This window comes from Leucoraja erinacea, chromosome 14, assembly GCF_028641065.1.
Source record: "Leucoraja erinacea ecotype New England chromosome 14, Leri_hhj_1, whole genome shotgun sequence".
Classification (NCBI taxonomy): domain Eukaryota; kingdom Metazoa; phylum Chordata; class Chondrichthyes; order Rajiformes; family Rajidae; genus Leucoraja; species Leucoraja erinaceus.
Genome location: NC_073390.1, coordinates 8,258,128 through 8,274,963, shown reverse-complemented (window position 1 = coordinate 8,274,963; position 16,836 = coordinate 8,258,128). Strand labels below are relative to the sequence as shown.

The 16,836-nt window shown below is 42.4% G+C and overlaps 1 protein-coding gene across 3 annotated transcripts in view; it reads left to right on the top strand.

Annotated features, from left to right (window-relative positions):
• tnk2b (tyrosine kinase, non-receptor, 2b) overlaps window positions 1-16,836 on the top strand; it is a 227,609-nt gene that overhangs the window by 79,317 nt on the left and 131,456 nt on the right. Inside the window, exon 1 of one of the 3 annotated variants that reach the window (XM_055645532.1) lies at window positions 4,248-4,557. The exons of the other annotated variants lie outside the window; for them this stretch is intronic. Coding sequence (XP_055501507.1) covers window positions 4,510-4,557 — 48 coding nt within the window. The 5' untranslated portion in view covers window positions 4,248-4,509. Of the gene's footprint in view, window positions 1-4,247; window positions 4,558-16,836 lie in introns of those variants that run through there. 3 annotated transcript variants of the gene reach the window in all.

Here is a 16,836-nt window from a genome sequence, read left to right as displayed (position 1 = left end):
CGTCACAATGGGATCTCATTTGCATAAACTGCCCAGTAGTGTCCCACCCCACAATTACATCACAATGGGATCTAATTTACATTTTTTTAAAGTCCGTTTTAAAAAATACAGCAGCGTTCCATTCAGATCGATATATTGTTATATTTTACATTATTCACATTTTAAACTTACAAAAAAATATTTTTTCATTTAAAAAAATCAAACTTTTCACTTTAAAACTTGCCCTGCCTGTTACAATGTTACCAAATGACAGAGCACCCAGTGCAATGAGAGATTTGGTACATTGCTGTAAGGAGAGAGAGAAGAGAGGAAAGAAAAGGGAGGGTAAAGAGGAGGGGGAGGGAGTGCTGGGGGATGAGGGGAAATGAGCCACGCCTGCACATTTAGGGGCTATGGGTGAGTGGGGGAATGGGTTCCGTTGGGGGAACGGGTGAGTGGTGCAATATTGCGTCGGGGGAACGGGGCTCAACAGGTCCCACTTGGTCTAGTATAATGTAAAAAATATGTCTGCTGGATTCACAACACTGACCAATTAGAATGTATGGCTTAATCTATAGTTATAGTTTCATCAGGACGATGGACATTGATTATTTTTTTCATTGAGCCTATGAAATTTTTACATTAATCATAAGTCCAGGAAGGAAGTGCAGATGCTGGTTTACACCGAAGACAGACACAAGATGCTGGAGTAAGTCATCGGGTCAGGCGTCATCTCTGGAGAGAAGGAAAGGGTGAGGTTTCGGGTCACGACACTTCTTCTCGATCCGAAACATCACCCATTCCATCTCTGCAGAGATGCTGCCTGTCCTGCTGAGTTACTCCAGCATTTTGCGTCTATCTAAGACATTTTTACTGTTGTGTTTAATATCTGACTGAGTTTCCCTGTTAAACTCCAGAAAGTTCCTGAAAATGCACTTTGCTGCTGGTTGCCTACAGGGACTCTGTATTTCTGTTGGCATAAAACCCAGAATTAAATCTCAATGGTCACAGCCTGTCAAAGCTCCTTACACAAGGCAGCTGTTTCAGTAGAAGTATGATGAGGAAGACAGACTCAATTTCAGATTCAACTAAAAAATTGTGATTATTGCACATATCTGTACTAGGAGCTTGGATACAGATTGCACAGGATTCTTCATGAACTGGATTAATTACTTTTGACTATATTTTATTTTGTTAATGGTGTTTTTGCACTTGATTTGACTGGTTGAATGAAATTAATGTAAAATCGATGCCTCTTGCCTGAGGGGAGAAGAGGAGGTGAGACTCGTCCTTGATTATGCTGGTGAACTTGCCGAGGCAACGTGAGGTTTAAATGACAAAGGAGGTTGCTTGGTGTGATGGTCTGGGCTGCCCTAATGAAAATATGTATGTTTTATTCACCCAAAACCTATGATGCCAATGTGTTGGATTGTTAAATGAGTAAAACAAAAGTCCCATTGTCATTATTAGAGCCATGATTTTGCCATGAATTCCATGTGCCTTTTCATGCCTTTTTTGATAATTTCACCGAGATAATGCCTTTTTCAAGATAGTCTCTAAATCAGCCTTTTTTTGACATTTTGCTAAAAGGTTGTGCTATTTTCTCTAGTTGTACCGTGATTACTATGACATTTTTCTATATTAACACGTTAATATTAATGTTATTATTAATGTGTTAACATAGTATAACTAACAAGAAAACTTCCACCGCCGGGTCGAAACTCGGGGCGCTACCATCCGTAGTTCATTCGTCCGTGCCATTGTCTGCTGGTTTAGTTTTCTCCAAAATCTATTTACGAAAGAACTGCAGATGCAGGAAAAATCAAAGGTAGACATAAAATACTGGAGAAACTCAGCGGGTGAGGCAGCATCTATGGAGAGAAAGAATAGGCAATGTTTCGGGTTGAGACCCTTCTTCAGACTGATGTGGGGGGGGGGGGGGGGGGGGGGGAAAAAGAAAGGAAAAGATGGAGAGACTAGGACTAGAAGGAGAGCTGGGAAGTTGGAGAGGAGGAGGAGGGAGAAGACAAGGGATATCTAAAATTAGAGGTCAATGTTGATACCGGTGGGGTGTAGACTACCCAGGCGAAATACCCAAGCTTGTCTCTTCACTACATTTGCTGCTGGCTCCAGTCGCAAAACTGAGTTTTCGAGTGATTTATGCAAGGCATTCATTGATGCTGAAATTCCACTGTGGAAATTTGAAAACAAATCTCTCAGAGGTTTTTTGGAGAAATACACAGAGGAACATATACCAAGCGAGTCATCATTACTGAAAAATTATGTTGACAGAAACTTCAATATTGTTGTGCAGAAAATTAGAGATGAAGTTGCATGCAACAAAATATGGATCTCAATAGGCAAGACAACCAATGCTGTGGGGAGATATGTTGCCAATGTGGTCATCGGTACACTGGAGCCCATCAAAGGAGTATTTGTTGACATTGGAAGTATTGGGGAAGTCAAACAGCTCAACTATTGCTCAGTTGTTTACATCTTCACTTGCTGTACTTTGGCCAGACGGTATAAAGCACAAGAATGTACTTCTGTTTGAGACTTAAAGTTTTATTCGCCAAAATGTTGCATTTGACATGCTTAGCTCAAGGACTTCATAGAATTGCCAAGCACAGACATAGCTTGTGTCCAAATGGCGATCACCTAGTTTCCAATGTCAAGAAAATCTTCCTCAAAGCTCCGACAAGTGTACAGTTGTTCAAGAAAATGACACCCGAGATTCCGCCACCTCCTCAGCCCTTTTTGACTATGTGGGGTACATGGCTCTCTGCTGTACTCTATTATGCTGCAAATGTTGCAAAGAGGAAATAAATTGTCAACTGTTTTGAAGAAGAAGAATCAGGATCGTCAGTGAAATCATGCAGAAAAAGTCCCTCCACCGCGATCTTGTGTTTATTGCTTCCAATTTTGCAAACTTCCCACAAGCTATCACTTCCCTTGAGAAACATGGCAAAACATTAGTGAATAACTTGCAGGTTTTCAACTAAGCAACTGATGATATTCGTAAAGTTCTTGGCGATGTAGGTAAAGACATACAAGGAAAATGTGAGAGAGTGATTTTAGCTAACAAAGATCTTGAAGAAATACAAAACATAGCTAAAGTTCTCAAAGGTAGTTGTAATACACAAGATATCGATATGAATATAGAGTCTGTAGCTTGTTTCGGGTATGCACCAGTGACCTCAGCTGGGGTAGAATGAAGTTTTTCACAACTGAAGTATATTCTGTCTGACAGACGGCATATTTTACCACCAGATAATTTGAAAAAAATTCAAGTAATTATGTGGAACCAGGCAATTTTGGTCATTTAGTGTAGTATACCTTTATATTATTTTTTTATCATATTTTGGTGGTGGAAATAAATGCTTTTGTATACCTTTTTTGGTCAATAAATGCCTTTTTCGTGCCTTTTTGGTAATTTTATTATGCCTTTTTCCCGCCCATTTAACTTTTTTAGTGCCTAAACATCCTGGCTCTAGTCATTATTTACCATATCATTATTTCTGTTTTATTGATTAAGTAAAATGCCAAGTAAAAATGCACCAATGAGATAGCAATAGCAGATTTTTGTGTCCATGTTTTCTTTGCCAGATTAATGGATTGGAACAGTAAAACATCAGTTCCTGGAACTGCAGCTGAACACAACATCACTATAGTATTCAAAAGTGTTCACTGTTTTAAGTGGCTATTTTAGCCCATCCTATTGCAAGCATTACATTTTTCCCCCCTCTTGATTCAACTGGAGCTTATTCAAACAAGGGTTGTTACTGTGTGTAATGAAATCCCCTCTTTTGCCTGCTCTCGCCCTCACTACAATGCCTTGCCCTCTGCTCCGCAGCACTCTCCCTTTCTCATGCCAATTTCCCTGTGAGCGAGGCAGTACTCAGCACGAAGCGGTACTGCTGTTTGTGTGTTCATCTGTGTCCTAGGCTATGGAAATACAGTCATACAGTTGTTTGGCAAGGGACGGAGTCAGCTATAGAAATGCACACTAGCTTGGGAAAATAAACTGGGGTAGAGAATTGAACGGTGGGAAGCAACTAATTCACATGGATTATGGGAGGAAAGAAACAAACCAATCTGGGCTTTGGCAAAGAGATCAAGAATAGTGAGCATCTATCTACCTTGCGTTAGATAGCAACAAAAAGATGGATAGATGGAGGAACTGATCATGTGTTTTTAATGCAGCATCTCTAAACCAGTAACGCAGAAGCTGAATGGTTTAAAAGCAGCTGATGCAGCTTGAGAGGTTGTACGTGTGGGACAGAGGGTTGCACACATACAATGTGTATTTGCATTTTTATGCCGTGTCGCTCTGCCTGTAATCTGTGCACAACACTGTGGGGACTTGCAGATTGCAACACTGAAGAGGAGACCAGAGGGGAAGGAAGAAGTGGAGGACAGCAGGAAAGCGTGCAATGTATTTTTAATGCAAGGTCCTCAAACATTTAAATTCCTTCACTGAGAGTGCATCTTGCAGATACAATTGTGGAGATCTGAAATTAATCACCCAGAATGAGCGACCAGTCAGAATACCAGCGTCTGTCGAGCGAGGAGGAGGAGGTATAGCTATGTACTCTAAATGTATTTCATGCCCGTGCAAACAATACATATCATGCAGAGCCTTGTTTCAATGTGGCAATCTTGCTTCACACTGATTGCCCTTTATGCTTCAGGACGTGTTCAAGCTCATTGGGATGAGGTCCTCCAGCTTGTGAAATGCTTAAAAATCTGTCTTGCATTTAATTTTCCTGGACTGAAGCATTAGCACTGGAAAACAACCGGATTGCAGTTTATCTTTCAAAGACTATAATACTCGGATTCATTTGGTGTTTCTTGGTCTTTTATAATTTGTATTTCACAAATGTTTTGGGTGGCTGCCTAGTGATTATAATGTTGTCGTTCCTTTATAGATAGATTGAAATCCTGTGTTTTGATTTTTTTTTTGTATTTTGGATCGCATCACAGCTCTTCAAAGGATTACTGAATTCTGCAGCTCTCTGCAGAAGGGAAACAGACTAACACTCCAAATCAGATTTTTTATTTGACAAACACGTTTTATGATTAAGAAGTGTCATGCTTTTATTTGCTGTTTTTTTACTCATAATTATGAAGTTCTATTCACAGTAAAGCATTTTTTTGATGAATATCTTTGTTTAATTTATGATTTTCTGCAAAGCGTATACCTGTTCAATGGCTTGTAATATTTCTATTTAGATTTTGTTTCAATCATAAATAATAAGATATGTTAAAGGTGCCTGTACACTGGAAACAATTGGAAGGTGCCTTCTGTTTATTTGGGCTGCTGCTAAGGGATCAGTCACTAAATCAGTTCCATTATTCTCAACAGTTTTTAACCTATTTCCACTGCAACTCCCTCTCAATCTTTTGCATTCTCCCTTCTCTTCCCAACCAAGATTCTTACACTCACATACACTCTCTCACGCGCGCACACACACACACACACACACACACACACGCACACACGCACACACACACACACACACACACACACACACACACACACACACACACACACACACACACACACACACACACACACACACACACACACACACACACACACACTCTCTCTCACACGCATACACACACACACACACGCACATACCCACACACCCACACACACCCCCACCTCCATCATTTCCATCTTTCTTTGCAATTGTAATGATTCCTCCAGGGCAGCATTAAGCCTGTTGCCATAGAAATTGTCACTGCAAAACTACTCCATTCAGTATTTGTATTGCAAATATATAATCAAAATAATATCCATCTGCTTTCTCGAGTAGATTTTTAAAAAGTGAAACAATTTTTATTCAATAATATAGCACGAGAATACGATGACCAATCCGAGTGAGGAGGTCGCTCAGTTGGAAGAAATCTGTTTGTTGTGAAGTTGTCTGGCATCTGATGTAATGTGCTTGACATCTGGGATGTGTGAGATTCAGTTGGGGCAAGAGATTATTCAGAGGTAGTAGAATGCCTTGTGCTTAATGTTGGGACAAAGCAAAGATGTAGTTGCTCATTGCTGACAGCAAATCACACAAAGCTAGACCAGCTGCTTCCCTCGCTGCGCAATACACGTATGTATTTTCTTTAAAATCTCCGGATGCCATATATTTAACTTACCAAGAAAATAATACAATTGACGTGAAATAACATAGGGGTAGGTTATAATAATTTGATATTGTAAATACAACACTTTAAAAAAAAACATTTGACTTAAATGTATTCAAGGAAAGTTTGAATACATTTCAAATACATTTTAATGAGTAAATGAAAATAAAAAAAACTTGCAGTTGCTAGATTTCTGAAATATAAACAGAAAACATTGAAAACACTGAGCAACTCAGTCTACATCTGTGTGAAGAAAAACTGATTTAATAATTCTTGGACCTGATTTTTATCAGTCTATGTTTTCTTATTCTTTTCCTCTAAAGGAGGTTACTTATTTAATAGGGAGAGTTAAAAAAAAAAAACTTGTTATTCAAATAGGGTATGAGTATTCAATGTAGTTCAGGGAATTTAGGTCTTCTCTTACGAGAAACACAAAATTAGCATGAACGTGCAAGAAATTATGAAGGCAAATGAAATTGTGATCTTGGCCAAAACACAGTGCTGGAGTAACTCAGAGATTCCCTCCACCGATGCTGTCTTACTCGCTGAGTTACTCCAGCATTTTGTGTTTCAATTAGCTGGTTCAGAAGAGATTCAATAGATTGTCTGACGAGAAAGGTTTAAAGTGAATGGGACCTACACTCAAGCCACAAGGGATGAGGAATCATCTCACTTACACAAGGTTCAGTGGGGCCAAGACAGGATGCATGTAGTGAGGCTGTGGAGACTGGAACTTGAATTTAGTTTCTGTGTAACTTGTTAGTTGAGGAAGAACTACTTCTCTGCGGGCTGTGAAACTTTCAATGTTTCTATCCTAGAAAACAGTGGCTGTTGAGTCATTACATTTAAGGTTGAAAATGTTATACTACAGAAGAATTGAGGAATATGGTTCGTCAGGGAATTGGAGGTAGTACCAAATCTCACATCGACATGATCATGGTGAAGAGCTGTTATGAGGGGGCATATCATCTACTTCTATTTCTTATAAAAAGCAATAGATGAATTAGGCCCTTTTGTTCCACCATTTGATGAAATCATCCATCTCAGTACGTCTTAATGAGACCAAGCGGAGGCTGGGCGATCGTTTCGCCGAACACCTCCGCTCGGTCCGCAATAACCAACCTGACCTCCCAGTGGCTCAGCACTTCAACTCCCCCTCCCACTCCGTATCCGACCTCTCTGTCCTGGGTCTCCTCCATGGCCAGAGCGAGCAAAACCGGAAATTGGAGGAACAACACCTCATTCCGCTTGGGGAGTCTGCATCCTGGGGGCATGAACATTGAATTCTCCCAATTTTGTTAGTCCTTGCTGTCTCCTCCCCTTCCTCAGCCCTCAGGCTGTCTCCTCCCATCCCTCAGCCTTCTGGCTCCACCTCCTCCTTTTTCCTTTCTTCTCCCCGCCCCACCCCTCATCAGTCTGAAGAAGGGTTTCGGCCCGAAACGTTGCCTATTTCCTTCGCTTCATAGATGCTGCTGCTGAGTTTCTCCAACATTTTTGTGTACTTACGTCTTAATGACTGTTGATTTACAAGAATCCTATAGGAAGTTTAGCTTGTCCAAGCTCTGTTCTGTTCACGTGTCCTCAGCTTTTGCCCCCATTGTACATTGTTTGTTTTTGTAATACCACGGTACAGTGTATTGATGATTACTTCATCGTGTTTAATGCGAGTTAAATGAGCTTGTGCCGTTGATGATCTCCTGATTCTTTTCATGATCAAACTCAAGTCAAGCGCTGGTGGGTTCAAAATTTAGTTGGTTTAGAGATACAGTGTGGAATAGAGTGTGGATACAGTGTTCTCCCTTTTGCCCACCGTCAACCAGCTATGACCGATGCACTAGTTTTATCCTGCACACAAAGAACTATTGTCAGAAGCCAATTCACCTACAAAACTGCACGTCTTTGGAATGTGAGAGGAAACCAGAGCAGCTGGAGAAAACCCATGAGGTCACAGGGAGAACGTACAAACTCCATACAGACACTACCCGGAGTCAGTATTGAACCCGGGTCTCTGGCGCTGTAATGCAGCAACTCTACTGCTGCACCACTGTGCCATGTGTTTGCTGGCTGTCAAAGATATGGAGCTCAGTAAATTTAGACAACCTCAACCAGTATTTAGTAGCTAGAGACCTATACTTTTCTCATGGAACCAAATAGCAATGGTCAAAGAATGGTTGGTATGAGAAAGAAAAAAATTGTCATGCCAGTGTATAGAAATGTGCTTTTGGAAGCTTTTGTTTTGTACTCACCTCCCCGTATTGCTCACTAATCACACTGCCGTATATTTTTTTTGCATGGGTTTGCTAAATAGAATTGTGGAAAAGCACTATGCAGATTAGCAGTAAAAATGAATGATCGGTGCTGCTTTGCAAGGTTTTTTTTTTAGTCTGGAGGCTCTTTTATACTGTCTGAAGTGCTTTTCTATTTCTGTGTGGCATGGATTTTGAGCTCAGACAGGTTTTTGATCAGTTCTTCAGCAGCCAGTGAACGTGCGCATTTAACAATTTGATAAATCCATGTGTGATCCTTTCTGGAATGCACTGCAGTCATTTTCACTTGGCAGAATGTGATGGGTTCAGTCTTGAAAGCAATCAATAAGCAGTTAATTCCATTTACTAATGTGTTAAACTATGACCCTGTCTGCTCTTCTAGATGTAAACGATCAACTGAGGGTCATTATTGTTATCCCTAATACCCTAGGCATTGTTTATTCTCCAGTCAGCACAACTCATTGCAGATGACAATATAGGTAATCAGTGCAGGTTTGTGGGGTCTTGCAGTGGAGATCTAAGCTGTTCCATTAGTGATATTCTGAAGGCTTTTTTTAACTTCAAGACGAGTGTAGGAGATAATAAGACAACCAATAAATAGAACTGGGACAGCCAAATATAAATGGCAGGATTGGAAGAATAGCGTAATCCAGAGGGAATTCTCTGTAGTTCCTTTCCTTTTTTTTCTAACGTTATTGTGAATAGGCAAGGGAATACAAACAGGAGAGAGGTAAGTGAGATGGGGCACATATTTTGGTGGTTGAGACAAAAGCTTGAGAGAATCTTTAGAGTTAGGTTTTGAGAAGATTGTATGTTGTCACTGTAGATTTAATTATATTTAATCTTATGCGAGCCCTTTTGCTTTGTACTTGTGGATTTATACTTTGATGAGGAATAGTGAACTAGTTGACGTTTGTTCATTCCTTGGATGCCTTGGTTAAATGTGTCAAGGCACAACTTAACAGGCTTCTGCTAAAATGCAGAATGTGATCCACATGCTTATTGTGGCCACATTTTTCAAATTGCCAGGATGTTCTTGAGCCAGGAAGTGAGATGTTAGACCAGGGTTGCTGTTTTGAAAGATCTTCCTTACTTCAACAGATCACCATCTTCCAGTACTGCTAGTTTTGCTATGATGAATGATCCTGAATGGTGTACTTGATTACGGACCTGTCTAAATTCTTAGAGAAAGTCAAGGTTTACAAAGGTAATGTTGCCCTCTAGGGATAAACATGACATGATGTTAATTTTTCTCTCTATTCACCTTGCTCGTTATATTAAACAGATTACGTGGTGACTTGTATTTTGCTTTGTTTGATTCAAATGTTCCCACACATTTTGCAGTGTTGCGGAGGATTCAGGATAATCTAATAACCTGTGTAGGAAGGAACTGCAGGTGCTGGAGTAACTCAGCGGGACAGGCTGCATCTCTGAAGAGAAAGAATGAGTGACGTTTCCAAACGTCATCCATTCCTTTTCTCCAGAGATGCTGCCTGTCCCGCTGAGCATTTTGTGTCTATCTTTAATCTAATTACCAGAAATGCTGAGCCCATCAGGCAGCCACTGTGGACATAGAAACACAGCTGTGGTTTCATCAAGCTGCTCTGAGAGCAGCTCTGGCTGTCTGACCTACTGAATAGTTCTAGCATTTTCTGTTCCTATTTCAGTTTCCAGCATTCAAAATATTTTGTTTTTGCAGAATAAAATAACTGTCATCCGTTGTATGTTCCACTCCCCAGAGAGAGTTCATTCTTAATGGGATAACGTTCCAAGGTGCAGATTTAATAAAATGAAAATCCTCCAACTATATATGTGGCATCATCATCCATTTTGATAATGTCGTCATCCAGCACTGATGTTTATATTCAATGACTTGGGGTCAGGAATATTGATCAATGCTTTGAACGTCATGTCTCAATTATTTGAGTAAATACATTATTTAAAGTTTCATAAGATCATAAGCGATAGGAACAGAATTAGGCCATCAAGTCTACTCCGCCATTCATTCTTGGCTGATCTATCTCTCCCTCCGAACTCCATTCTCCTGCCTTCTCCCCAATTTCTCCTGCCTATACACTGTAAATAGATCGAATGTAATCATATATTGTCTTTCTCCAATTTCTCATATCTATAACACTGTAAATGGATCGATTGTAATCATGTATTGTCTTTCTGCTGACTGGTTAGCATGCAACAAAAGCTTTTCACTGTACCTCGATACATGTGACAATAAACTAAACTGTGAAACTGAATGATTCATTTGCATCCTCTGCCATTGGTGCAGCTTTTCCTGATGATTTAATTTTCAGAAACTGTTAGATTTTTGGTTAGTGTTTGAGGTATAGGGAGATAGTACGGAAAAGAAAAGGAGCTCTAATGTAAAAGATCGACCATGGATGTATGTCAGAGCAACGCAAAGAGCCAGGAAGCCGACTTCTACCTCATTTATAAGTTGTAGGTTTATAATGAACGAGTGTAATGAAAGCCCAAGATCGTAACATTCCTTGATTTCTAGCATTTGTGAAATAATTAAAATCACAATCTTTTCCAAAAGTATTTTTGTAATATAAGTCACAGATATGTTTGCAGCTGTGGGTCTGTTTTGTAAACGGAATATGATCTTTGTTGTATGACAAATTAATGGTGGCTTTGTGATGAATACAATTATGTTTTAACTGTTTCGACCAATGACTGAGCAAGCTGCTTTGAATCCATTGGATTTTAATTGTTATAAAATGTTTGAGGTTGGAGGAGGCACTTGAGTATCTTGAGATCTTTAATCTCAGCATTCCTCCATTTTGGTCATGAGAGCAATATCAATAATTTCAAAGTGAATCGTACTGATTGTAAAATTGAACCAGGCACTTTGGTGTGTGATCCATGCTAACAGTCTGATGATAGAGCAGGTTAGTGTCCTGGTCTACATGATCTCATTCCTCTTTTTGAATATGGATCGTTTTCCTCTGTTGCAGATGTATTGTGTACCATAGGGTGTATGTCTTTAGAGGCATGATGTGATTGATGCATTATGAAGTGACAGAAGTTTGGCTCCGCTAAACCATTGAGGCTCCATTGGGAAAAGTGCAAGTGTTGTGTTGGCAATCGTGTGTGGATGTAAACAGCATAAACCTGGCATCTCATGGGCTTTGACAAATTAATGTTGTATTTAGAGGGATTGTTTCCCTCTGAATTTATCAGTGAATCAAAAATAGATTCATACAATTTTAGGCGAATGCAAAAAAATTAAATCAACAAAATAGAAATTACATGAAACAAAGACAGAAAAGTTATGACTTTTGTAACAATGTTACAACATTTTGAGATTTTAAAAATCAAGTCTGCAATTTATCCCATCAGATAAAGCATAAAAATTCACTTTCATATCTTCAGTATTAAAAATGTTATGGCCATTTTCATACTCGGAAATTAGCATCTTGTTCCCTATTGCTTTTCCATTGACTTAACTCAAAAGCAGTGATCGAGGACAGTCAAAAGCCCATAACTTTCTTAAAAATTAAGAGAACTGAAATAAATTTTCAATTATTATCGATTGAAGCATTCTGAAACAAATATGAAACAATCTTACTTGGATGACCTAAAATTAAAGCATATAATTAGTTAGTTACCTAATTGTACAATCAAGACCAAGATTGATATATATTCAATGAGTATTTCTCCTCTGTATTTATCGAGGAGAAGGACAGGAGGACGGAGGAACTTGGGGTAGTCAATAGAAGTGATTTTAGAAATTAATGGAAAGAAAGGACATAGGATTAGTGCAGGAAAGTGGCACTGAAATAAAATATTTTACCAAATGGCATATCTGTCGCAAGTGCCTGAATGACCTATTGCTGCCATGTTCTCAATATGCTCCATCGAAGGTGTGTACAGCGAGAAAATCATAGCTGCAGAAGCTTGTATTGTGAGAAATATTATTGGAATTCAGCTTTGACATTGTTTTAGACGTCTTCTAGAGGTGCCGCGGTGGGTGGCATTGAGAAGTCGAGGCTGAAGCCACGCAGGTCGGCGCCTCGTGTGCTGGAGCTCGGGCCTCACGGGTCAGAGGTGGAACCTCGCGGGTCGGCGAAGCCCACAGCCATCAGTGCCTGGGTCTGCGTGGCCGGCGGTTGGGGCCTGGGTCGGCACCACGGAGATGCGGTCCGGCGGTCGATGATGGCGCCGATAGACGGACGAGGACGGACACGCGGAGATGAGGACGCTGCTGCGGAGGGAAGGAACATAGGAGAACCCGGCGTGGGGGACCGGCCGTGAGGCAGAGGGGAGAGGGAGGGGGAGAACAAATGGGGACCTGGCGAGGGGGGTGGGAATTTGTAACTGTAAGTGCCCTTTATGGGCGACTATTGCATACCTTAGGTATGCAAGCAAAGAATTTCACTGCAATTTGTCATATGTGACAATAAAGTATTCATTCATTTGTCAGTGAGCTAACATGGCTATAAATTTGAATGCATGCATAACCTCTCTCTCTCTCTCTCTCTCTCCTCTCTCTCCCTCTCTCTCCCTCTCTCTCCCCTCTCTCTCTCCCTCTCCCTCTCACCTTCTCCTCTCCCCCTCTCTCCCTCTCTCTCCCCTCTCCCTCTCCCTCTCCCTCTCTCTCTCCCTCTCCTCTCTCCCCCTCTCCCCCTCTCCCCCTCCTCTCCCCCTCCCTCCCCCCCTCCCCCTCTCCCCCTCCCCCCTCTCCCCCCTCTCCCCCTCTCCCCCTAGTCCCACCTCCCCCTCTCCCCTCCTCCTCCTCTCCCCCTCTCCTCTCTCCCCCTCTCCCTTTGAATCTCCCCCCCTCTCCCCCTCTCCCTCTCCCTCTCTCTCCTCCCCCTCCCTCTCTCCCCTTCTATCCGCATCACCCTCCTTCCTCCCCCTCTCCCCCTCCCTCTCTCCCTCTCTCCCTCTCTCCCTCTCTCCCTCTCTCCCTCTTTCCCTCTTTCTCTCTCTTCTCATGTGTGCTAGCAAAAGTGAATTGAAAAAGAATTGATCTACCTTCATCCATCAATACTTTCCATTACTGCCTGCCTGTGAACGTGTGAGTGTTTGAGAGAGACTTGTGTCCCTCCTGGTGGAGCTGAACCTGATCCAGCAGCTCTTCCATTCATTGCTACCGCATTAAACTCTGTGTATCTGTTTGCCTGAGAAATTTTTTTTTGGTGTTTTTTTTTGTATGATGCACAATGTTTTCTGAGCAAGTCTAAGTAATATTTTACGCCCCTCTTATTGATCGCCAGCCAATGTTAATATATGGGAGTAGTGCTGATTGGAGTAAACTTAGGACTTGGAGCAGGCTATACAAATAGGGAAGCCAGGCTGCCGAAACTAAACCTGTAGCATTTAAGATGATGGAAATAGTACTGAAGATGTAGAAAAGGACCTTTTATGCTATGCTGATGGGTGAAACTTGCCACCATAAAGCAACTGGAAAAACCCAGCCAGTGCTGTCTCGTGCACATAGCTTTCTCCATTTGCAGCTTTCTTCAATGCATGTCATGAAATAATTTGCTCGTCATCGTCTCTTCTGTGGTCTGTATTTCCTCAGAAAGGGGAAGTTGAGAGAACCACAAGCTGATGGGTCGGTGAGAGAGAATTAGCAGTTTCAACTTCCTGGGCATTAAAACCTTTGATGACTGTGATGGCCCAGCACCACTCATGATGAAGGCATTCCAGTGCCCGTACTGGCATTCTCCAACTCGTGTAATGGGAGACTTGCATAAGCTTGCATTTACATGAACAATTCACAATAGGTAGTCCCGTTTCGCCAATGACCTGTGTTGTTGCAATGGGAGGATGGTGAGGGCTTCCCGTTCCATTCATAGATATAAAAACATTGCCTAGGCTTGCTGCTCTCCTAGATTCAGCCACGGTCGCTGCCACACTGGGAAGGCAAGCAAGAATGAAGGAGGCCATGGAGAGCAATTCCCAGCAGAGTTGTCGCCATCTTCCACACGGTGCACCAGCGAGCCCTTCTTCACCAGTTACCGCTCCGTCCTGTTGGCGTAGCTGCGGCTGCTCCAGAGACACCAACACCTTCGCTGCTCCCCCCTCCACCACTGTCTCATTTGTTCTAGGAGCAAAATTAGGCCATTCGGCCCATCATGTCTACTCCGCCATTCAATCATAGCTGATCTATCTTTCCCTCTCAACCCCTCTCCTGCCTTCTCCCCATAACCCCTGACACTCGTACTAATCAAGTATCTGTCGATCTCCACCTTGAAAATATCTATTGACTTGGCCTCCACTGACTTCTGTGGCAAAGAATTCCACATTCACCATCTTCTGACTATTCACAGTTCCTCCTCTTCTCCTTTTCCTTGTGGAGGATGTCAGCGACAGCGGGGGAGGAGGAGGAGGAGGTGACGGTGGGGGGGGAAGCGGAGAAAGAGATGGCCGACAGAAAGAAGCAGCAACTGGTGAGAGGGTAGGGAGCCACACCGTGACCGAGCGCATCCTATTGGTGTCCGCAGCCTGAAGAAAGGACTGTTAGCCAGGGACTCTAATGGGAGCCACAACAAGAGCCACATCAGCCAGACGGTGTGGTAGCTGGTGAAGAAGGATTGGCCCATAGTTTTAAGGTGAAACAACACGAGTGCTGCAGTAACTCAGCAAACTGAATTGGTCTGAAAAAGGGTCCTTACCCAAAATGCACCTATCCATGTTTTCGAGAGATACTGCCGACCTGCTGAGTTAATCCACCACTTTGTGTCGTGTATTAACCAGCATCTGCAGTTCATTGTTTCTACCTAGTTTGAAGATGATTTTGTAACATAGCAAGGGAATATGGGACGTAACCCTTATGTAAGTCAGGTAGTGTCTGTAGAAAGAAATTAGGCATGTCTCTAAAGACTCTGGCAAACTTGCAGATGTAATGTGGAAAGTATCCTGGTTGGTTGCATCATGGCCTGGTACTGCAATACCAATGGCCAGGACACAAGAGACTGCAGAGTGTGGTATAGTTGCAGCACGTCTATCACCACTAGATCAAAAGCATTGATATAAGGTGGTGCCTCAAGGCGGCGGCATTTATAAACAAAGATCTCCACCATCCAGCGATGCCCTCCGCACACTGCCGTCATCAGGCAGGAGGTGCCGAAGACCACCATGATCACGAACAGGTACGTTACTACACTTTCTGGTTCGGAGCCAGTACAACCCTATCTCCTGCTTCAATAACAGGACACTGTAGCCCACATCTTGCACTATTATCACCGTTTTTTTATTTGCATAGCATTTTTAAAGTATTTTAGCTGTAATTTATCTTTAAGTAGAATTAGTTTTTGTGTGTTTTGCTGAGTCTATCTGCTCGTGATGCTGCTGGAAGCATGATTTTTCATCATGACAATAAACAAACAAGTTTGGAGACACAAGAAACTGCAGATGCCGTTATCTTGAGCAAAACACAACGTGGTGAAGGACATCAACAGTCCAGGCAGCCTCTGGGGTGGGAATGGACAGAGGACATTTTGCGACGTGCTGCTTCATCGGTGTAGGGAGCAGAAAGCTGGAAAAGAGAGGGGAGCAGGACAAAGCCCGGCAGGTGATAAGTGGACGCACGCGAGGATGGGGGAAGTAAGTTCACAAAGGCTGGAGGTGAAAAGGAGAAAATATTGTGTCCATTAATAAGAGGAGAGGAGGAGTGAAATGGAAAGCTGGAGAGAGGAATGTGGGTAAAAGGGGATAGGGTGAAGTGGAAAGTGAGAGGAATAAAAGGGAAAAGGGGACCACAGGGATGGGAGGTGAGTATGAAGGAGGAGAATGGAGCAGGCTAACTTGGGAGATAGTGGAACAGCATCTCATATTTCACTTGGGTAGCTCAATACAATGGTATAAACATTCATTTATTTAATTCAAGTAACACACTCCTCACCCTCTCTTTCTCATGCCTCCAGCCCCACTATTGGGTGTTCCCATTTTCTTCCCACCATTCCCTCCCCATCACCCTGCACCTTTCCCCTCCTTGGTGCACACATCTCTCATCCCCAAGCCCCCCCCCCCCATTTTCCATTTATTCCCACCCCTCGCCTCCCACATCCTTCCCTCCGGCTTTACAATTCACTCCTCCTCCTCCTCGCATTATCTGACCCCATTTTGTCTCCTTTGCACTTCTCATCTTTATCACTTACTTCACCCATCTGCCATTCAGCTCCCCCTCACCTATCACGTGCCAGGCTTTGTCCTGCCCCTATGTCTCTTTTCCTGCTTTCTCCCCCCACACACCCCAATCAGTCTGAACAAAGCTCCCGACTCAAAACGTCGCCTGCCCATTCAAGATGCTGTCTGCCCACCAAGTTCCTCCAGTACATTTGCATTTTGGGTTTGAATTCAGAGGTGTCAGAGGTTATGAGGAGATGGCAGGATGATGGGGTTGGAAGGGAGAGATAGATCAGCCATGATTGAATGGTGGAGTAGACATGATGACAAATCTGCCTTGTAGAAT